Source organism: Phascolarctos cinereus, unplaced genomic scaffold (assembly GCF_003287225.1).
Source record: "Phascolarctos cinereus isolate Bilbo 61053 unplaced genomic scaffold, phaCin_HiC Scaffold_3;HRSCAF=262, whole genome shotgun sequence".
Lineage (NCBI taxonomy): Eukaryota > Metazoa > Chordata > Mammalia > Diprotodontia > Phascolarctidae > Phascolarctos > Phascolarctos cinereus.
Window position 1 is genome coordinate 67644179 of NW_027555736.1, and position 24308 is coordinate 67668486.

A 24308-nucleotide genomic window follows, 5' to 3' on the forward strand; every position below is an offset into this window, starting at 1 on the left:
GACTTGCCCAATGGTCACCCACCTTGTAAGTTTCAGAGGCAGGATTTGAACTCAGGTCTTCTCAATGCCAGGTGCAGCACTTTAATACAATGTGTCACTGTCTTTCCGCTTGTATTGGTGTTGGGGACCCCTTCATATTCCTTAACAATTCCCAGCACCCAGCACAATGCCTGGTACACAGTAAGCATTTAATAAATGCTTGTTGACTTGACTTGATGCCTCCATTTTATAGGTAAGGAGACTAAGTTTCAGGGGCATTCAATTTTTGTATTTTTCAGATATACTATCCTTACTGTGTAAATAACACAAGTTGAGTTCTGCTTAATGTTTATCTCTCTGTGTGTGTGTGTGTGTGTGTGTGTGTGTGTGTGTGTATGTGTGTGTGTGTACATGCCCTTAAGGCTCTCTAAAGTACAGCTATCTAGCCTAGTCATTAAATCCTTAATCCTTGGAGGACTTTGTGAGCAATCCTTCACTTTCAATACGGGACTTTAATCCCCTGCTTGAGAGAGGCTGCCTAGTCACCGTCTCTCACAGGAGCCAACCACTGGTTTCCCAATGTAGTCACACTCCATTCACCAGCCCTTGAATTGGGACCAGAGTGGCTGCGCACCCGCATTTGCCAGAAAAGCTGTCTGTTCCGCGAAGTTCCACGCTGGCTTCCCCCTGAACACAACACGGCTCCTCAAAGCCATCTCTGCTTTCTCTGGAACAGCCCTCGGTACCCAGGGCTGGAAATGAGCACGTTCCTCTTGGGCTTGACTCCATCGCCTCGCCCTGGTGCCGGGATGAAGTCTGCACAGATCCCAGGCTACCCGCATATGTGCTGTTCACATCATTGCAAAGACATCGAATGCACTTTTTCCAGGGGCTGGATTTACTTTTGCGCTTTTCTTAAAGGACTGTGATGGGTGGCTGGCTTATCCTCCTTAGAGTCTATGTTTTAGTTATCCCAGACTTCCTGGTTTGCTTTGTTAAAAGGACGGGAGAAACAGTGCAATCTTGTTTTCTACTTTGTTTTAAAGACTAACGGTCTGAAAACAAAAACAAAACCCTCTTCAGTGATCTTCCTCTCCACTTAATCTATAATATTCAATATAGGATCATAGATTTTGAGCTTTCCCTTACATATTTCTCTGAAATACAAATTGACTTCTTTGAGCCTCAGTTTTGTTATCTGTAAAATGGGAATCAAACTCCTCTGTTTGGTGTTTAAAGTTCTTCACAAATTGGGTCCATCCTCCCTTCCCAGCCTTCCTTGTCCCTCATCTGTAAAATAGGGATCAGATCAAAGTCCTCTGGCTGGCATTTAAAGCTCTTTACCACCTGGCCCTGTCCTACCTTGTCTAGAATGCATTTCCTCCTCAGCTCGGCCTCTTGAGAGTCCTGGTTTGTGTTAAGATTCAGCTCGAGCTGCACCCTCTACAGGGGGCCTCTCTTGGTCCTCCTTGGTCAGGAGCCCTTAGCTATCTCTGGGTTGTGGCCCTCTTTGGCAGGCTGATGAAGCTAACGACCCTTTCTCAGGATTTGTTCTTATTGTTCAGTCATGTCTGACTCTTTGTGACCCCAGGGTCCCTAGCATGCCCCTTCTCAGAAGAACAGCTTTAAAGATACGAAATGAAAGATAGGACTGCAAAGGAAACCAATTATATTGGAATATAGTTATCAAACTATTTAAAAAATAATGACACCAAGTTAAGAATCTTTGCCAGGTGCTAACGCCTTCTCCCCCAGGTTACCTTTTATATGCTTTACATATATTTTGTGTGCATGTTATTTATATACGTGTGTGTACAAACATATATGCATGTGCTTATGTCACACATACACATACATATGTGCACGTGCATTATACACACTTGTATGTGTGCACATAATATACACGTGTATGTACACATGTATGAACACACATGTGGGATAAATATACATCACATATGCATATGTATGAGTATATTACATATACCTACATGTGCACATTATATATACATATGCATGTGTGTGGTAGGTGTGTGTGTATGTATTATATATATTATAATATACACACATATGTATGTGGTAGGTAGATGTCTATGTGCTATATATCATATACACATACATGTGTATGTATATAAGATATATACATACACATAGATGTGTGTGTCTCTGCACATGCTGCCTTCCCCATTAGAGTGTAGTCCCCTTGAGACAAAGACATTTTCACTTCTGTCTTTGTATTCCCAGTGCCTAGCACATAGTAGGTACTTGTTCACTATTGATCAATGGGGATCATAACAGCTCCCACTCCCAGTGTTATCTTGAGCACCAAATGAAATCATATACCTAAAGCACTCTGCAAACCTTACAGTGATCCATAGATGTGACCTGTTATTATCTTTGACCTAATTATACCCGTTCCCATTTCAACAGTGCTCAAGTCACAATGGACTTGCCTCACTGGATCCTCACAGCAACCCAAGAGTAAGGGATGATCCCTCTTGTTTTACAACTGAGAAACTTGACCTGAACTTCAGAGAGCTTGCGTCCCACCCAGTGTCCCATAAACAAGAAGTGAAGTGAAGGATTCTGGACGCTGTAGGCTGGTGGTCCGTCCTTTACAGCTACAGAACCGGAACATGCCTTTGGTTAGGAAAGAATTCAATCACATTGTCCCTACTCTGTGGCTGGGAGAGTTAAATACCCCAGCTAATATAATGCAGGATTAAGCATGGGTATTTGCTCTCTTTACCCTACAGATCACGGAACTTGGCCTCCACAGGAATTTGGGCAGCTTTCTGATGGGGTCATAGACACTGATCCATAGAGCTCTGGAGAGTGAGGGGCAGGAACCCGAAACTACAAACTCCAGGAATGGAATGAAATGTTATCTTTCTCAGCCTTCTCTGTTTTCTTTCTTCCTTCCTCTACTCCCCCTCCACCCCCCCCATGCCTTTATGATCTGCTGTAATGCCAAGAGGGAGAACTATGTTCTCTCTCTCCCTCTTCTCTCTCTCTCTCTCTCTCTCTCTCTCTCTCTCTCTCTCTCTCTCTCTTTCTCTCTCTCTCTCTCTCTCTCTCCCTCTTCTCTCTCTCTCTCTCTCTCTCTCTCTGTCTCTCTGTCTCTCTCTCTCTTCCTCCCTCTCTTTTTTTTTCTCTCTCCCCACTTCCTCCCTCCTATTTCTCTCTCTCCGACCTCCCTCCTTCCCATGGGGCAGAAGGGTCATGAAAATTTGGAAAGTACTGCTGTATTTGCTTCACCTTGGCCTTTCCCTCTACATAGCATGTATTTTATCAAGTCAAATACCAACTAGCTGACATCTTGATTAGATAGGAAGGCTTAGTACTCACTTCTACTCTGATATTTTCAAGCTGAATAGATTACTTAGGATGAGGCACCATCATGGTTTTTAATTTATTAGCCTTAACCTCCTTTGTTTTTAGTTTTTTTTTTTTTTTCCATTTCTACTGCTTCTTCCTCTGCAGGGGTTTTTAAAAGGCATATGCCTTTTACTGACAGTTTTATTTCACTGAAGGCAGAGAATTTAATTTTTACCAATTAGGAAAAGTCATTTTATTTGGCAATTGGAAATTATAATAACCTTGGGAGAAGGTATTCTTGTATTTGCAACAGCAAGAAAATGGAACACTTGACATAAAAATTAGACATGTGCCCTAGAATTTAGTCAGTCTTTCAACAAACATTTATTAAGCACAAAGCTTTTTAAAAAAGTATAGTATTATGATCAGAGACTATAATAGGTACTGCAGCTCACTAGGAATTAGAGATTCTTAAAAAAATGGAATTCTTGACTATAAAAGCATAGATAATGAAAATGAAAAAAAGAAAAGGGAGAGATCAAAAGAAAGGGATGTGGCTACATAGGGAACTCTATGATGAGCTGTTGGAAGCTTCAAAAGACAGTCTATAAATTGTGTATGCTTCAGCATGGTATCTGTTTAAATATGCTGGCTGAAGCCTCTCCTGGAGGTGGGTTTTCCTGGACACTTTCTGCGTACAGATGGCCACACCTGCTCCCTTTCTCTCTGGGGTTTCACTGGCATTGCCTTTCTCTTCAAGATGAGAAACATCTTCAAAACTTACTTTGGTTACCATTATCAAAACGCTACATTTACATGTCATTCTGTTGTGCAGCTAATCATTGCCCACATGTTTCTCATTATTGACATGACAACCTAGTGAGGCGGTAGTACAGGATTATATTATTATTCATTTTGGTAAACTGAGGGTTAGAAAAGTTGAGTGATTTGCCCTCATGGCAGGTCAGGAGCTGAATACTGACTCAACATATATTTACTGAGTCTTTACTAAATTTCTTTAGGGAGGAGGACCACCATCTGACATGGACTTTGAGGACTAGGCTGAGGGTTGCAGTGAGTAGAAACAGTATGAATAGTCACCAAGGTAGTAGCATGCAGGTCATGTTTGGGAGCTAACGAGGATTGTAGTGTTTATGAAAGACTAAAAATAGGAGGCAAGAGTTGTTGTCCTCTGCTTCTATCTCAATACCTTCTGCGGTCAGAATTTACTGGAAACAAAGTTAGAGGTTGCTCAATGCAGCTACCTTATTTTATGGATGGAGAAACTGAGGTTTGGAGAAATTAAGCATGAAGTGATTTGCCCAAGGTCACACAGAAAGTAAATGACTGGGCCAACACTTGAATTTGGGTCTTTGTCTTCAAAGGCAACATTTCCCACCACACCACACCCCCTCCAACATCAATGGGTCTGGCCTGGTGTGTAGTTCTATCTCAGCAATAGACCCCACAGAACTGAGGCCATACAGTTAGCAAATAGTAGAGCTAAGATTTGAGCCTCGGTCCTCCAACTTCAGATACAATGGTCTTTTCCTCCGCCATAATGCTCCAACAGAAACTAAGTTATTCTTCAAAGTGGGGCAATGCCCCAACTTTGGAGGAGATTTGAAAAGAGAACCTAGGTCTCATTGATGGAGTCTTGGTAAACTAACTGCTTCCAGCAGTTGGAGGAGGGAAGGGGGTAAAGGGCAGATTTTCATTTTATAAAAACTTTAAGTAAACAAGACTAGTTCTGCTGAAAAAAAATGTGGTCTTTTTTTAGCTGAGGTTTTTGGTCAACCAAGCCTTTCAGAATTTCCTGTGATATTATGTGCTGAAGTGCAGAAATCAATGGATTTGCTGAAACAAGCAGCTAAACAAGCATTTTGGAGGCATTGCCTCTTTCTTGCTCAGTTCAACACCAAACTTTAAAAATGATTTAATTCTCTGAACTTCTTTTGCACTTCAGACCGTGAACATTCTTGGCCAATAATGAGAAAAAGGAGAAGTTTTGAAACAAATTATCACTGACATAGGAGAAGGAAGGGCAAGGTTATATTTCCATTTTTTCCAAGTTACTTCTACCTTTTCTGTTCTGGTTTTCCATTCAAAAGAAGGAGGAGGACATCCTGTAGGCCAAGAAGATTAGCACCATTTATGGCATGGAATTTCTTTCAATTCAAATAGCATTTATTAAGTGGGTGTGGGCTCCACTGCTGATCCCTATCCGTGTTCACTCTTCCTACGGAGTATATGTATATTTATGTGAGACAGAACTTAAGGCTTGTGGAGGGAATGTTCTTGTGTTTGGCTGCTGTGTTATTTCATTCAATGCTTTTGCTTTATCCTAAGAGTATCATCTGAATCAATAGTAAAAGCAAACACGTCATTAGGGCTCTTGAGCTTTAGTTGACAGAGGATTCTGATCCATGAAGTAACTAGAACCTAAGGTAGTTTTCTGGGAGCCTCTAGATTGAGGGGGGGCCCTGGGTGCTACTACTTTCTTGGAAGAATTACTAAACAGGGTATTTATTATTAATGGTCCAAAGATGTGTCAAGAAGGATTTTTACTTCAGAGGAATGGGATGTCCCAGGCTGATATCTACTGCACTTATAGTCAGTGCATCAGACAGCTGCTTCAGGATTTTAATGGTCTATGATTTCATGAGTGTGGATACTCCTGCCACCCTTGACAGAGAACCCATTTCTCTGATTCTGTAGTTGAGTGTTACTGTGGCTAAACAATTCATCTACCCGTAGACATTCTGGTGACGAGCTCCTACCAACCTGGCCAGGCTGGTCTTTGGATGGCAGACAAATCATCCTGCAGTAGGCCCACAGGTGGGTTTCCACATGGATGGAACCTGCCAGGGCTTATACTCAACTGACAGTCTTAGAGGACAGTGGGTCACCTCCTTACATCAGAGTAGGATCTTAGTAAAGGCAGCGCCAAAAGTGGGGCTGACTCTGCCAGATAAGGAATATTAATCCTGCTGTGGGGCAGCTAGGTGGCATAGTGGATAGAGTGCTGGCCCTGGAGTCAGGAGGACCTGAATTCAAATCCAACCTCAGATACTCTAGCAGTGTGACTCTAAGCAAGTCACTTAACCTTGTTTACCTCAGTTTCTCCATCTGTAAAATGAGCTGGAGAAGGAAATGGCAAGCCACTGTAGTATCTCTGCCAAGAAAACCCCAAATGGGGTCATGGAGGGTCAGATACAACCAAAAAAAGCAAGGGTTGTAACAGCTTCACCCAAGATGGCCTGTGCTTTGCCTGCCTTTGCTCATGAACAAAGAGGACTCTGGACAAGGGGCTTGTTTACACAGAGACACCTATTTACTGTTCTGCTGGTCAGGAGGTGGGGATAGAATATCCCACAAATTACTACTTTATTTAAAATGATGGCGGCCTGAGGAGGGTGTCTGCTTCCTCCCCATTGTCCCTCGATGTCTGACCCCTGAGGCTGGAACTGGGCATAGCTGGTATTCTGACCACAAACCCCTTCAAAGGCAAGGCTAATGATCAGTCTTCTCAGAAACTTGACTTAATTAGGGCTTCAGGAAACCCTGAGGCCCACTCTTCTCTTGCCTCATCAATGCTCTCCACATTCCCTTGGTCCTATCTCTCTTCACACCAATATACCCCATAGTCCTACTGGCAAAACGCTCTCAAATGGAATGAATAGAATAGGTCTTGTAGATGAATCCAATCAAGACCTTTCTTAAAGAGTTGCTCTGAAACTATCTCTAAAACTCAAAACCCATTCTGCACAATCTGCCATTTTGGCTTTACCCGTTACAGCAGACAATTTTGTTTCCTTATGTTTTATGTTTTTGATAAATATCTAAGTCTGAAGACCAACTCCTTAACAATGAGTTAGATAGAGGCATAGATGTTGTCCTTATCTAATTAGAAGATGACACAAAGCTAAGACGTACAGTTAACATATGGGATGATCAATCAATCAATATTTATTAAATGCCTACTGTATACCAGGTGCTGCACCGATCACTGGGGATGCAAGTACAAAGAATGAAACAATCCTTACCCACAAGGAGCTTACAATCTAATGGGGGAGTCAATGAGTACAAGTTCAATGGGAGTCAATAGTGTGACATGACAGTCCAAAATGCTAACGCAATTATTGTTTTAATTATATTAACTATATTAACTAATGTAATTATCGTATTAATGGAAAGCAATGTCCAGAACAAAGGATTTGAGAGTCCCACTGTACTTTGTCCAGATCAGACCACATCTAGAATATCGTGTCCATTTTAGGAAGGTCAATTGACAGGCTAGCACGTCAAAAGTGAGGCAACCAGGATTACAGGCAATTTGCAAGCAGGACAGAGAAAGTTTGTTTGGGGGACCTAGCATCTGAGAAGAGGGGATCTGTGAATGGAAGGGAAAAGGAAGCTCTTCTTAAGTATCTGAAGGGCTGTCATTGAAAGACAGATTACACTTGTATTGCTTGGCCCCACAGTGGCACAAGTATAAAAAATGGGCAGAGGTTGCTGAGAGTGAGTGAGTTAGCCTCTAAGAAGATCTGGATATGATAGCACATGGGGGTAAAGTCCAAAGACCTTATTTGTTGCCTTAGATGGACACTATCAGAGGTAGGCTAGGCTGCCTGTAGTAGCTAGTTCCTAATAGTTGGCATATCCTTATGTACTTTGAAAAAAATTAGAATCGGTTGGTTATTTGTTAATTTTTACCATACCTATGATTTGATCAGTATAGGGAGGTCTCAGCGAGGAAACTCCCTCCACCAGCACAGATGACCACCTTCTCTGAATCTCATAGTCTTTGAGAGTTGCCAAAGGCACTAAGGGACTTCCCAAAGGTCACATAACCTGCATATGTCAGAGGCTAGACCTGAACCCTGGTTTTCCTGACTCTGAGACTGGCTGTCTACCCACTATACGCACTGCCTTTCAGTGATTATTTTCCTCATATTAAGGAATGGAAACAAGGGTCATGTGAAATGACAAAGGATGGATCTGGAAATACAACCTGAGTCACGCTGATGAATCAGTGTGTCACACCAAGCATGGATGTAGCCACATTCTTTGGCATGATCTTGGTTAATGGTATATAATCTAGAATAAAAAGACCCTTTTTTTTTTCAGAACATTTTCTCAACCTTGCTATTCTCTGGATTCCATTAAATCCACAAAATTCCCTCCTCTACATGTTCGAAACCACACAACACCAAGAACCCCAAGAAGTGGTAGTATTTTTAAAACTTAAAAAAATTAAAAACTTAAAAAAACCCTTAGAAATGGAATCTTCAAGTGGTGTAAACCATTTTTATTTTCTGCTTTTTGCTAAGCAGTTGGGGTTAAGTGACTTGCCCAGGGTCACACAGCTAGTATGTATTGTGTGTCTGAGACTGGATTTGAACTCAGGTCCTCTTGACTTCAAGGCCAGAGCTCTATCCTCTGTGTCACTTAGCTGCTCTCCATTTTTTTTTTTTGCAAGGGTGGGGAGGGGGTGGTTCTGGATTTGTAATTTTATTGGTGAAGAGAACTCTCAGAGAGAAAACTTCTATCCATGCAGAGGGGAACCTGTTCTGCATCTTCTTAGTCTTAAAGGTAGGTACGTGATCATGGGGCCTTTGGATAGATTTTTTGGGGGGATGTTCTTGTGAACTTGGATGGGAAGATATATCTTTATTTTCCATAAGATTTCACTGAAATTGAGCATTTCCTTCAACTATTTAAAAACATTATTCTGAGAAGTCCCTAGATGTCACCAAAGAGGTCTAGGAAGCAAAAAAGATTAAGAAGCCTTGGTGGGGGGTAGTGGATAGAACCCTAGACTTGAGGTCAGGAAGACCTGAGTTTGAATCCTGCCTTACTTACTAGCTGTGTGACCCTGAGCAAGTTGTGCTATCACACAGTCTCAGTTTCCTCATCTATAAAATGGGTCTAATAATAGTACCTACCTCATCGAGTTGTTGTGAGGGTCAAATGATATAATGTTTGCAAACTGATCCAACCATTTTGGAGAGTAATCTGGAATTATGCCCGAAGAATTATTAAACTACCTATACCCTTTGACCTAGTAATACCACTGCTAGGTCTATTTCCAAAGATGATTGGGGATAAAGGAAAAGAACTTATATGTTCTAAAATGTTTATAGCAGCTTTTCTGGTGGTGGCAAAGAACTGGAAATTGCAGGGATGTCCATCAATTGGGGAATGGCTGAACAAGTTGTGGTGTATGAATGTGATGGAATACTACTACTGTGTTGTAAGAAATGATGAGCTCAATGATCTCAGAAAAACATGGAAAGACTTGCATGAAATAATGAAGAGCAAAATGAGCAGAACCCAGAGAACATTGTATATAGTAAAAACAATATTGTTTTTTTCTTTTTTTTTTTCCTTTTGGTGAGGCAATTGGGGTTAAGTGACTTGCCCAGGGTCACACAGCTAGTAAGTGTCAGGTGTCTGAGGCTAGATTTGACAGCAATATTGTTTTAAGAACGACTGAGCAAATAAGTTATTTTGACTATTGGAAATGCCTAAATTAACTATACAGGACATATGAAGAAAGACACTATCTGCATCCAGAGAAAGAACTGGTAAAGTGAAGTATGTATAGACTAATTTTACATATATAAACCTATTTGTGTCTAACAGTGGCCATCTCTAAGGCGGGGGAAGAGAAGAAAAAGAGGAGGAAAAAGAAATTTACATGATAACTTTGTTGTATATTTAAAAGGAATAGGGGAGGCTAGGTGGCGCAGTGGATAGAGCACTGGTCCTGAAGTCAGGAGGACCTGAGTTCAAATCCGGCCTCAGACCAAACACTTGACACTTACTAGCAGTGTGACCCTGGGCAAGTCACTTAACCCCAATTGCCTAAAAAATAAAAATAAAAGGAATAGCAAATTGTACATAGTAGATTTGCAGTTTCATGTGCAATCATCTTTTTTTTTTATTATGCTATGTTATGGAAATGCTAGTTTTATTCCATAAACTAAAAATTATATATATATATATATATATATATATTTAAAAAGTTCTTGGCAAATCTTAAAGTGCTATATAAATGTTGGCTGTTGTTATTGTTATTATTATGGTTGAGAGGCTACTATGGCATACTAGATGGGCAGTTGAATCTGGATCCAGGAAGACATGGGTGTAAGTCCTCTTCCTGACATAAAATGGCTTTGTGACTCTGGATAAGTCACAACTCAGTTTCTAAGGCAACTTTCCAAGACTGCAAATTGCTTAGAAAGTGCTGACTTTCCTTGACAGAGGAAGTTTCCTCACCCAGGAGTTCCCTATATAAATGAAATCACAGGTCTAGTCCATATTGCTATCATTCATTCATCATCATCATCATCTTTGTTGTTATTATTATTATTGTAGAATTTCCTGGAGCATTGAGAGGTTAGGTGGCTTACTAGAGTCAGACAGCCAGGATGTGTCAGAGGCAATACTTGAACCCAGGTCTTCTGGGGTTCTGGGGTTCTATCTTCCCAACTCTGAGGTGGCCATTCTATCCACTACTCCAAGCTGCCTCTAAAATCCACATATCATAATAATAATCTTGGACCTAAAAGCCCAAACAGCTTCCTTCTGAAGAGCTCAAGCTACTTGAATAAATGTTTCCATTTGTCCATCTGCTAATTTGGAATAGATTAGCTGAGACTCAAACGTCTAAGTGATGATCGATACCACAAAACATATTAGTGGTAGAGCATAGAAACCAGCACCATTGATTCCCAATCCAAGGTCCTACGCATTGGTCCATATAATTTCCCTCTTTGTAATCTCAGCTTCAAATAATTACTTTTGGGAAAATAGAATGATTTGGGATCATTTATTACTTCCTTTTCAACCTTTGCCAACTCAAGCTAATTTTGTTGGCCACAGAGAAGGGCTGGCTTCTAATACTGCTTGACAATAAGACCTTTTCTGTCCTCTTGCCTTGATGAACATTTTATTAGTTGACTTTGCCCTCTACTTTGCTTGCCCTGTTTTAATTAACCTCAGTCTTGTTCTTTTTTTGTCTTTCCCTTTACCACCCGGGGGGGACACTTTACATGTGAGTAACTGAGTATCCTTGTTTGGAAATGTTTTGGGGCTGCCCCGACCACAGTGGTGGCATTGTGTTATGGGTGACAGAAATCTACCAGCAGCTCCAGAGAAAGGCTTGGGATGAAATCAGATTCTATAATGTAACTTCTATCAAAACACAGCTGGGTCTAAAAGGCCCATTCAAAGACCCAGAGGCAGATCTAAAAAGTCAACATGAAGCCTGAAGCCCAGCTGCCCAAGGAATTCCCATTCAGGGAAACCAGCAAAAAGACTGGTACTAGTGGTGTTCATCTTTCAGTTTCTGAACTGAAATGATGTGGAAACTTTTGCTATATCCTATGCAGGCTCCAAACTCTTACTCATCCTCCTAGATATGACATAGTATATATGTGATTTATTGCTAGCTTTGCTAATTTTTAGGGAAAGGTGACCAGAAGAAATTAGAAGCTTTATCATAGATTCAGGACAAAAGTAACCTCGCGTGTTAATCCAGCTATCTCTCACTAGGCAGAGCAGCAGCTAATATATTGATCCATAGACTGAATATAGTCTGTTTTTTTAAAAGAAAAAAAATGTATACATAAATGCACGTATATTGAAAAATAACACTGGTTATAAGCAGTACTCAGATTTCATAATGTTCCAATTTGACTATTAAGTTTTGCCTCTACTCAAATCAATATGATAAATTCTGTCAGAGTAGATGCATATCTAGCTTTTTTCAAATGGCCTTATCACAATGAAACATATCCAATACTTAGAGTCTTGCCTAAATGGAGAAACTTTGCCTGATGCCTTTAATTCAATTCAACCAACATTCATTAAGCATCTCCCATGCACTTGATACTCTAAGCTGTTCTTACTTCCAACTACAAGGCTTGTTATTTTAAGAAGTTCATTCCAGATTATGGTAGTCATCTGATGATAAATTCTCATCTCAGGATTTCATACCAGAGTTCATAATATTTAGCAAGGAGCATATTGAAGAGATTTAATCTTATTCCAGAATTATTAGGAGATAATGGAACAAAGAGATCAAATTACCTTCCAAAGAAAGATGCTGCTTGCTCATTCAATTTCCTTTAGATTTATGACGAGCTAATTAGGGGAACTGAGGAATGGTTGGCTTACATTTTATCTTTCCACAGGATATAATTCTTTAGACCAGCCACACTATGGCATTCTAGCATTGGAGGGTTGTATACTTGCCTTGGGAAGTAATAGCATACATGAAAATAATGACTACCATGTAAGACATCAAAACCAAAAAGGAAGGAACTCATCGTTGTTTATTGGTGAAAGATCCTTATAACTGGTGATAGAGTAGCTTTCAGAAGCGAAAACTGAGTAACTGTAATTAACTCTGTAAATATACTGCATAAAATAAATTTCATGCTCATCCTCAAGGTAATGATTCTGAGTGCTCATTAGGCTGATTTTGATGTTAATTAAATACTTAAATAGGAAATGTTAAATTTCCCATCCTATTGAAGTCAATTTTGGACTTAATAGATGAACGAGTTTTAGTCCCACATCTTAACTGCCTCTACTTGGAAATCCCATAGGCATCTCAAATGGAACATGTGCAAAACAGAACTCATTCTCTTTCTCCTTAAACCCACTCCATCCTCCATACTTCCTATTTCTGTGGTGGGTATCACCATTCTTCTGGTCACCCAGGAATTGTCCTCCATTCTTCATTTTCAGTTACTACCCACATCCCATCATTTGTCAAATCTTATTGATTTTCATCTCTACAAGAGTTCATGCATTTATCACCCCTCTACTCTTAATATAACCACCATAATTCAGGTCATTGTCCCTCATCTGGAGGGTAGCTTCACAACTGGTCTTCCTGCTTCTAGTCTCTCCTTTCTCCAATCCGCGACAGCTATCAAGCTGATACTTCATGGGTAAGTAGGACCATATCACGCTCTGATCAAGAAGCTTCAGTGGCACCCTTTCGCTTCCAGGTGAAATATAAGTTCCTTTGTTTGGTATTAAAAACTCTTCACAATCTGGCTCGAGATTATCTTTCTAGGCTGATTACACATGACTTCCCATAATGTATCTACATTCCAACACATGACTTCCCATAATGCATTCTATATTACATCAAAACTGGCCCATCAATTGTGGTCCACACATGAGGTGTGCCATGTCTGTCTTTGTATAAGCTGTTTCTGTGCCTGGAATGCTCTCTCTCTTCACCTCCACTCCTTTGAACAAAAGCTACCTCCAAGGCTGAGCTAAAATGTCACCTTCCCAAGAATCCTTTCCTAATTCTTACAAGTCTTATTGCTTCAGTCCAGCAAACCCTACTCCCTGTGACTAACTTGTGTTTATTTTGTATTTACCTATTTGTAAACAAGTAGCAGCTAACTGTCACAGTGGGTAGAGTACTGGGCTTAAAATCAGGAAGACTCATCTTTATGAGTTCAAATCTGGTCTCAGACACTTACTAGATGTGTGACCCTGGGCAAGTCACTCAACTCTGTTTGCCTCAGTTTACTCATTCATAAAATGAGCTGGAGAAGAAAATGGCAAACCACTCCAGTACCTTTGCCAAAAAAAAAAAACCCACCTCAAAATGGGGTCACAAAAAACTGGACATGACCGGAACAACAACAAATTTATAAACATGTTGTTTTCCCACAGTAGAATTTCAACTCAATGAGGGCAGAAACTTTTTTTTCTCTTTATATTCCCAATGCCTAGGCTAGTGCATGGTACGTTTGTTATTTAGCCATGCCTAACTCTTCATGACCCCATGGACTAGTTCACAGGGTTTTCTTTGCAAAGCTACTAAAGTGTTTTGCTATTTCCTTCTCCTGTATGTCCTCATTTTACAGTTGAGAAATTGAGGCAAATAGAGGTTAACTGACTTGCCCAAGGCCACACAGTTAATAAGTGTCTGAGGTTACATTTGAACTCAGATCTTCCTAACTCTAAGCCTAGTGTTCTATCTATTGCACCACCTAGCTGCATGGTGCATAACTGGTACTTAATAAAGGTTTGAATTGGATTAAATATCTTTCAGCTGTCCTGCAAGTAACAGAATTCATGCTGCTGAATAGCAGTGGTTACAGGATACCAATGTTAGGATGATTTTGAACCAAAGACCTTGGTATTGTAGCTTTCCATTATAAATCTTTTATTTTGCTTTTCCCTAAGCGTTAAGTGACTTGCCCAGGGACACACAAGCTGGATTTGAACTCAGGTTCTCCTGACTCCAGGGCCAGTGCTCTACCTACTTTGCCATCTAGCTGCCCCAAAAGATTCTTAAAGGAATAAGAAAAGGACACTGCTGGCCACAAAAGTGCCATGAGACCACACTTGTGATGTCTTACCTTGTCTCCTGGCTGGGGTCTCATAAGTGATACTTGGTCATACCCTTGTCGAACCAATGCCCACAAAGCATCCAGTTTGCCCTAAAAAAAACCACATTCTGTTACTTTTCAGCATTTGTACCTTTTAAATCATGATTTAGGTAATTCTTCTGTGTGGCACTGAACACGTTTACAAATTAAGCATTATCCCCTAAACCAGTACTTGTCCTCCAAAGACTATGACTCATTTTAGGTGAGACATAATTTGGGGGGAGGAGCTTGGGATAAAGATCAGGATTTAAAGTCAAGGCTGGTGGTGAGGGAAAAAAAATTCTTTAGAGAAAGGGGGTGCCAATGAAGGAAATGGAGAGTTTGAGATCCTAGAGAGAATGGAAAGATTAAAGACTATAGGTCTTGAGGGGAAAGAAAGTGATCATTTATAACAACACCAGTGATTCTCAGGTGAAAGTAACATCTGTGGCCATCTTCTCTAACACCTTCATTTTCAGACGAGCAAACTGAGATTCAAAGTCACATAGATGGTGAATGATAGGGATCAGATTAAAACGTAGGTCTTCTGATATCAAATCAAGCACCGTATAGACTGAAATGGGGTTAGGTACACCCAAAATAATCCCTCTGATTGACCGAGGTGCCCAAACGCAAGAGGTTTGCGAAGTGAAAATAAAGGCATATTCAGCCTGAATTGGGTACAGCTGTTTGGGATGCAAAGGAAATCAAACTCTGATCACTTGCAACTCTTATGTACCCTGTGCTGATCCACATGATCAGACTTCGGGATATTGCTGCTTCTGCTGTCTCCTCAGGACAGCACTGCTTACTTACTGGAGGCCAAGTCAAGTCAAGAAAGCATTTATTCTAGCAGAGCTGGTAAAGCTATTCTTACGTTGCAAGATTCTGTCCTGGGACCTTCTCCCTCAGGAACATCCTTCTACCACGTGGGACACTTTCTCATGGTGGTGAGATTCTTCTGGTGCCTCCATTTTGGGGATGGGACCAGGCCAGTCCTGTGAGCTGTGCTATTGACTCTCTGGACTTTGTCACTGTGTTTTTTCATGGGCATATTCCCTTCTCAAAACCTCCTTGCTCCTTTTAGTTCTCCCTTTGTGTGTTGTCTTACCCCATCAGAATGTAAGTTTCTTGAGGGCAGGGGCTAGCTTTATTTTTGTATCTGTATCCTCAGTGCTCGGCACAGTGCCTGGCACATAGTAAGCACTAAATAAATACTTGTTGCTGTGTTGTTTTTCCTCCCCCAGTTATACCATAGACCTTTGGGATAGACCATAGTACTTTTTTGGAATACAAACTACATTGTCTCCTATAGGTGGGGATGGGTGTCCTCCATGTTTCTTTCATCTACTTGATACAGAAGAAAATGGCTCCTTTCTCTACGCACATAGATATGCAGCAGCCCTGCAGCCACAGTTGTGTACTTTGGGATGAGGCATCTCTGGTTTTCATCATCCCTGTGCCTTCCTGGACTAAAACACTCTTTGCTGGCCATCATTCCCCTATACAGGTTGTCTCTCCCCATTTAGAATGTAAACTCCTTGAGGGCAAGCCTGTCTTGTTTTTGTCTATGTAACCTCAGCACTTAGCATAGTATCCGACCCAAGAGTGCTCAATTTCTCTTTTCATTCATTTATCCACAGCTGGCGTATGAGGGACAGGAGCTGATGGTCAGCATGTCCATTCTTTGGTGTCAGTTCTCTAGTCTTCTGAATGACTTTGCTCCTATGTATTGTGAATACACTTTAAGAGACTGTGAATTTATCTTCTGGCTTGTGAGCTCCTTGAAGGAAAGAACTTTATATCACTACTACTTAGCATAGTCAATACAGTCAGTACATAGTCAGTATAGTCAGTACACAGTCAATACACAATAAATATTGTAAATTTAGAATTGGCATCCGTCTGAATCTGAATAGGCAGGCATTTGATATGATTCTTCAGCTGCAAGTGACCGATCTACTGGGGAAGATACAGTCTTGGACCAAAGACAAAGTTGCTGTTGTTTTTATGGCTAGGGAAAAAATAAGCTAGCCTGATGAAGTCTTGAGTGTATTGATGATAAGCTAATTAGAGAACAATAAACTACAGCCATCTGGTTCACAATGGAGGTGGGATGGTGTAAAGGGAAGAGTGTTGGTTCTGAAGTTAGAAGTTTGGGTCCTACCTTTATCTCTTACTGTATGACTTGGTAAAATAATTTAATCTTTCTAGGCCTCAGATTCCTCATCTGTTAAATGAGGGTCTTGGACTAGATGACCCCAATGTCTTTTTTGTTTGTAAAACTGTGATCCATGATCAAGTTTATAAACTGTTGGACCTGTGTGGCCCCTCTGAGTCTCAGTTTCCTCATCTGTAAAATTAAATGCTTGAGTTACATGACCTCTAAGGCCTCCTCCAGCTCCAAATACTATGAGCCCTGTAAATGGAAAGTCCAGGGAATACCATCTATACCTCAGTCTCCCTTCCATAATCATGCACCCAACCCATGTCTCACCTTGATGGGAGTGTACCATTTTCTCTGTGAAGGAAGCTCTTTTCTGCTGTGCTTTTTTGGTTTAGGCTCCCATGGCTCAAATTCTTGCTCTGGTAATTTGATGACTGCATTTTTGGGCTTTTCCAGTTTGGCCCCTTCCTCTGTTGAGCCTTTGTCTCCCCATCTCACCTGAGCACAAGGACCAGAAAAAAAAAAGAAAAAAAGAGCACGTCTGAAAATGTTGCCAGCTTAAATTGTTTTTCACATGGTTGTTCACAATCTTCTGGCCCTTCTCCTCCCCACCCCCTTTGACTGGAAACTTGAGGAACTACTTGTTTGAGTTCTTTGAATTTTGCCAAATCGGTTTTCAAATGGATCAGATAAACTTGGGATTTTTCCTTTCCATTTTTCAGTCTGAGTGAGGACAGGCCTGGTGTGTCTGTGACTCAGTATTTCCTTATTTGTCAACGTGTTGGTCCAGTGGTTTGAAATCCAAGACATTCCCTAACCTGATGACATCATCTTTATAATCTTTCTCACGAGGAAGGTCTTGGAATTTAATAGATGTGAACCAGCCCCCAACTTTCTGAAATTCCGGGCAGTCTGCTAGGGGTCCTACTGACTTCACAGAAGTCACTGAAAGATCACCGAAAGCTCTGGTTGAACATGGGTAAAGCTGAAAACTAGGTCCTGGGCTATCTTTCTGACACTACAAGTTAAAAATACTGAGTACCCTAAAATTTTGTTCTACCCCTCAGTCCCCAAATAGTGACATCAAGGATCCAATACAACTAATGAATAAAAGCAGTAAACAAGATAAATCTTATCTCTTTCATATAAGTTTTGGCTTTCATTTCCCCTGGTCAAGGTCAGTTATGGTTATTGAACAGGGAGTAAACTCTTCTTTTTTTTTAAAATTATTTTATGTTGGTTTATCAACAATCACTTCCATAAGCTTTTGAGTTTTAAATTTTTCTCCCCCTCTCTCCTTGTTTCCCTCCCCAAGATGGTACGCTATACATATACATTCTATTAAACATATTTTCACATTAGTGATGTAAGAGTCGAAACCAATAGGAGGAACCACCAGAAAGAGGAAACAAAATACAACAGAAGAAAAAAAAAACAAATAGTATGCTTCAATCTGCATTCCAACTCCATAGTTCTTTCTCAGGATGTGGACAGCATTTTCCATCATGAGATCTTTGGAGATGTCTTAGATCTTACCTCCATTCTTTTAATGCCTCCAACTCCTCGGCCACCATAATAAGAGGCATCCACTGTTGGCCACTTTTTCTTGGGCATTCCATCTTCTTCATCTGAGTCCTAGTCAAGTCAAGTCAGCAAGCATTTATTAGGTGCCTACCAAGTGCCAGGGACTGTGCTATGCCCTGGGGATACAAATAGAGGTAAAAAGACAGTCCCTGCTCGCAGGGAGCTCACAGTCTAATATGGGGAGACAGCATACAGACAGCGATGTACAGACAAGATATATACAGGATAAACTGGAGTCTTAGGAAGGCAAATAGTATCTATATACTTGTCAGGGGCTTGCCAGGTGATACAAACTATCTTGGATGATGCCAAGTCCCATAGTGGATTGGCTGGCCTCAGCAGGGTGTATTTACATGCTAACAGCAAATAAAACCCTATTGTTTTCACAGCTGTGGCTGTTCCCTGAGAAGCCTGCAAGCATCATGGTGTCCCCTCTTCTTCTCTCTCCAGGCCACCTTTATATCAACTCTGTATAAAAGATTCACGAACACAGTTTGCTTGGGAGGGCACAGACAACCACACCATGGGAATGAATTGTGCATGAGACAGGCTACTGCCTTGTAGCAGAACAAGTGAGACAGGGAGCCCACTCAATGAAGTAATTGATTAGCTATGGGAGTGGGGGACAGGAACCCTCATTCGCAGAGGTGTTCTTGGGGCAACTGTGTGCAGTCATTCCACCAGCAGCACTTCGCTTATTGGACTTTCAAAGTCCTTATTTAATTCAGTAGGCAGTTAGAAGTTGTCTAATATAGGCAACCCAAGAATTAGCAATTTGATAGGAAAGACACAGGGTTTGGTTTGGTTTGGGAGGTGGACGGGAAGTGTTGGCACAGTCTTGTTCAATTCTAAACGTCTTCAAAGCCCCTGACTGTTGTCCTTGGCCTTCTATCCCTTCCAAGACTCACTTTGTCCAGAAATAAAAAGTGAAGGGAATCACTTTTCCTGTAGGCTAAATGCTGCATGCTGCTAAAGTTAGGGTTAATAATACTTACTGCTGGTGGGGGTGGAGGTGGGGGTGGTTCCTTAATCACCTGGAATAAATACAAAAACAGAGTTTAAAGTGGGCTTCATGGGCACTCTCTTAGCCTGCTGTGGAAGGCAGGAAGCAAATAGACTTCCCTGAACTGACATTTATATTCATTAAAGGAAATATTTCCCACTTATCACTTCTAGGGTATCTAACCTCCTTAACTGTTATTCATTGCCAAGTAGTAGAAATAACTTGCGGAAACAAATACTATCTTCAGTGTTGGCTCAGAGAGGACACTGACACTCTTCCCTTTTGTTGTTATTGGGTCATTTATTCGTGTCTGACTCTATGTGACCCTAATCCTTCCCTTTGACCCCTAACCAAAACCTTAGACTTTGTGCTGGGATGACAGGCTCTAGTAAGGGAGATTTTGCCTCATTTTGCCTAGGCCTCCATGACACTTTCTGGCCATCTCCACATCACACATGTCATCCCACTCTTTCCAGCTCCTCTGTAGCTATTTTCTTTCCTGATTAGAATGTAAACTCCTTGAGGGCGTGAACTGTCTTGCCTGTCACTTGCATCTGAAACATTTAGCACATAATCTGGAGCATGGTAAGCACTTTATCAATGCACTTTCTCTCTCTCTCTCTGTTTGTTTCTGTCTGTCTGTGTTTGTCTCTGTCTCTCTCTCCTTTCTACCTTTACTCCTGGGTCTTCCTGCATTGGAAACCATGCTGCTGCTACTGTTTTAGAACTTCCCATAGCACTGAGACTTCTTTGCCCTGCAACATCCAATCATCCCTGTGGCCTTCTCAACCTGGAACATCCCCTCTGCAAGGTCTACACACTTCTCCCATTGGTGAGTTCCTCCTGGAGCTTCCATTTTGTGGAGAGGCTCCAGGCCAGCCACCATTACCCCTTCAGACTTATTTCAGACTTCTGGACTTATAAAACACATGGTGAATAGTGTTTACTTCCTCCCACCTTTCAACTTCCTTTTTTCATTGTTTTCCCACATTAGAATGTAAGCTCCTTGAGAGCCCATACTGTCTTTCTTTCAGCTAGTATATATATCTCAAATGCTTACAGTAAGCACTTAATAAATGCTTGTTTCCTTCCTTTGCTTTCCTTTGTTTTCCTTCCCTCCCTCCTTTGCTTTCTTTCCCTCCCTCCCTCCTTTTCCTTCCTTCCTTCCTTCCTTCCTTCCTTCCTTCCTTCCTTCCTTCCTTCCTTCCTTCCTTCCTTCCTTCCTTCCTTCCTTCCTTCCTTCCTTCCCTCCCCTTTAGAGTTGTCAAATGGCTGGGTCTACCAATTAAGTAGGCTATGTCTATACAAGCAAAGGGTAATTTTCTGGTTAATTCAGTCTTTTGAGTTATTCTGATTCATCCAGTTTTTTGGTCCATGTAGAAATCTCCAACCTGTAAACAGGTTTAATTTTTAAAAAAATTATGTCAGTGGTTTGGAACTCAGAACAAATTTTCTCGGATAAATGACACTGTAAATGCTGCTTAGATTCTCAGGCTAGCCCCTTAATGCCTAGTAAACCCATTACATATCTCATAAGTCATATATCTGCAATGAAAACTAGTGAAATTGTTGTTAATAACTCATAGAATATAGTAGCATTTTAAGCTCTGTAAAATGTTTCCCTCACAACAACCCTGTGAGGGAGGATGTACAAGTAGTCTTATTCTCATCTTACACGTGAGGAAACTGAGGCTCAGGAAGTTTAAGTGACTGGTACAAGGACATGTAGCTAGCGAGCACTGGGGGCTAAGCTTTGAACCCAGGTCTCTTAAATTTTACTTTTGGTTGACAGCAAGAGCAACAAAAACCAACCCTGCTCAGAGAAATAATTAAAAAAAAGATCCTTTCCCTTAAGTTTACATATCTGGGTTGTAAGCCACTTTGCTCAGAAACTTTCTTGTCTTATTAGAAAAGAGATGGAATTTTGTTATCAAGAAAAAAACATGGATATAACCCTCCTCCCCACCCCTCTGTGTATGTGTATGTGTGTTTGTGCGGATTTGTGTATATGTCTACATCTATATCGATATTCTTTCTCATATAGCATCCTATAAGGTAACACTGCTCTCTCCCAAAATATGGTATATTAGGTGCATTATAGGTAAAATAGACTATTGTGGGCTGACCAAGGAATCCAGTCATCATTTACAATGATATTTCTATTTATTCTAGAGAGGGCAGTGAGAAATGTCAGAGTTATGTCTCAGTAATCCTTCTCTATTAAGCTCACATCTGCATTCACCACTGAGGGGACTGGAAGGATTGCATGGGAGGGGAAAAAAGAGGGAGGAAAGATGCAGGGGTGGAGATTGGGAACCGCAGAAAAGCTGGGTTCTTGTCCATCACTCACCCTGCATGCCAGCATCTATGTATATATCTGAGGACAAGATGGTGATACGTGAGTACTTACCACTGTGCAGCAAAGAGGCCAGAACCACCAGAGAAGGGCCAGGGCCAGTAACAGAAATAGAACTAACAGGGCAATGAAGAGAATTGTTCCACTGAGCTGCAAACAAAGGAAATGTCCAGATCACTTCCCCGATTGTCAAGAGATACAATGCACGAGATGTCACAGAATGAGACCAAAGACATAACAGACAGAATGATGGGTCATCTCTGCTTCACTTAATATCACAGCTCATCAATAGGATGTCAGGGATTATTATAATGTTCCCTGTGAGAGGGGATGTTAGGAATTCCTCATTTTTCTGAGCCTTTTCTGTAATAAGCAGCTCATCTATGCCTGATTGAACACTAAAATAAGTCTATTTTATTGCAATATCCTCCCAGGAGCAACTAGAAAGTCACTAAATCACAGTTCATTTAGGTCTAATAGTCCTAACCCTGACTCCTACACCCCCATGGAATCCTAGAGTCAGCCAATTAAAAAATCTGGGAGACAAGCTCATTAGTAGGCCAAAAGTTAGTTTATGGAGATTTTTTTGAGAATTGATATAGCATTAAGTAGGCTACTGGCCCACAATAAGAGAAGGGCATTATATAAATAATAAAAATAATAACAATAACACTTCTATAGTGCTTTAGAGTTAATGAAGCAGGTTTGTCTCAACAACCCTTTAAGATATATGTCCTCGTTTTACAAACAAAGAAACAAAGATCCAGAGGTACAGTGACTTGTCTAAGGTCACTCAACTATCAAGCATGGGCATAGAGATTTAAAGCCAGGTCTCTTATTTCCACATTCAGTACCTCTTCCACTGAGAAACTAAGTGACTTGCCCAAGGTCACATAACTAGCATCTGAGGCAGGTTTTGAGCCCAGTGCCCTATTCACTGAACTATGTTGCTCATCAATTTTAGGATTTCAGTTGAGAGAGACCTTGGAAATCATTTAGTCTAATTTTCCACTCCGCGTAGGAATATCAGCCCCCTCTATTTACGGTAAACATTTACATGTTCCAAGAACTGAAAAATAGAAAAATATAGAGAGAACTAAGAAAAAGAGGGGAAAAAATCCCACACCTGACAGAGAAGTTAAGTGGATCCTGAATGTGAAACCTAGCAGAGAATGTGGGAGAGGAATCCAAGGTTCACTTTGCTCCAAGTTAAAATAAAAAGAAAGAGAAAGGTTTAGAAATCAGTTGGTTGGATTCACATTAAGAAAAGTGCACAATAATTTGTAAAAAGCTATGGGAAGCTAATTTTGCTGATGGGCAGGGATGTCAGGGACAAGTGATCATGGAGTCATACCCACATACTTTCCCTTAGATGGAGAAGATTAAGCAAATAGTGGTTAAGACTGTGCAAGTTGGTACCAGGATCAAGAAAAAAAAGCTAATTGAGCAGACACACTACTCCCTCCTCAGGCATGCCTCATCTTCCTTTCCAAATTTCCCTTACACTGAAAGCACATATAATCCTGATTTTAAGTGTTTGCAGAAAGGGTTGAGTCTCGACCAGCTGGCCCCCGAGTGATGCCCTTTTGGGTATCAGATTCATGGAAGAACCAATATGAAAACCCCTATCTGTAGATTGTAACTCTGATGGAGGAGGAAAATGAGTTTCAGAGAGGATAAGGAAAGAGAGAAAACTTACTGCAGCAGTCATGAGAGAGCCAGGTGAGAGCTAAAGCAGAGGAGTCAAAGAGAAGAAAACAGGAGAAGAAAAGGAAACTGCAGAAATCTGCAAAAGAAGGAAAGTGCTTAATGCAACAAGACGGAGCAGGCTTGGAACACACCTGGATTCACATGAGCCCCAGCCTGGGCCTCTTACTGAGTGAGTTGATTAAGTGCTGAACCGACAGCGAAAGGCCCAGGCATTGGGGATGTACAACCAAGGTGCCAAGTGGGTGGGGCCAGTGCTCTCAGTTCCATCCCACCCTGGGGCCATACTGCACTAAACCTTTATCTGTCTAGGGGCCCCATCACTCATTCTCCAGGAAGAAGCCATATCAATGATCCTTCCTGGCTGAGAGTAATCTGTAAAAGTTCTCTTGTGGTCATGGCTCCATAGAGTCTTGGTTCTACCTTTCTCTCTCACAATCAATCATCCCTACTAAGAACCTCATTGAAAATCATCATCATATTATATGCAAATAACCTGGAGTCCAGTCATTAATTAAAAAAAATTCCTGTGTATTAATTGCTTTTTTGTTTTTTAGAGGTAACTGGGGTTTAAACGACTTGCCCAGGGTCACGTAACTAGTAAGTATCTGAGGTCAGATTTGAATTCAGTTCCTCCTGACTCCAGGCCTGGCACTGTATTCACTGCACCATCTAGCTGTCCCATGTCGATCACTCTTGCAACTGAAAGCAACTTAGCCCAATGCCAAAACATTTCCCCTTTGTCACCTACCCTCATGCCAGCCTTATTTCTTCTAGGATAGC

At 41.0% G+C, this 24308-nt stretch overlaps 1 protein-coding gene across 1 annotated transcript in view; it reads right to left on the bottom strand.

The window, feature by feature from the left end:
* The window catches only part of ANTXRL (ANTXR like), a 100666-nt gene that overhangs the window by 16357 nt on the left and 60001 nt on the right, over positions 1 to 24308 (bottom strand). Inside the window, exons 13-17 of the mRNA XM_020996800.2 lie at positions 21873 to 21968; positions 19455 to 19493; positions 18412 to 18510; positions 17206 to 17373; positions 14700 to 14780 (exon numbers count right to left, since the gene is read on the bottom strand). Coding sequence (XP_020852459.1) covers positions 14700 to 14780; positions 17206 to 17373; positions 18412 to 18510; positions 19455 to 19493; positions 21873 to 21968 — 483 coding nt within the window. The remainder of the gene's footprint in view (positions 1 to 14699; positions 14781 to 17205; positions 17374 to 18411; positions 18511 to 19454; positions 19494 to 21872; positions 21969 to 24308) is intronic.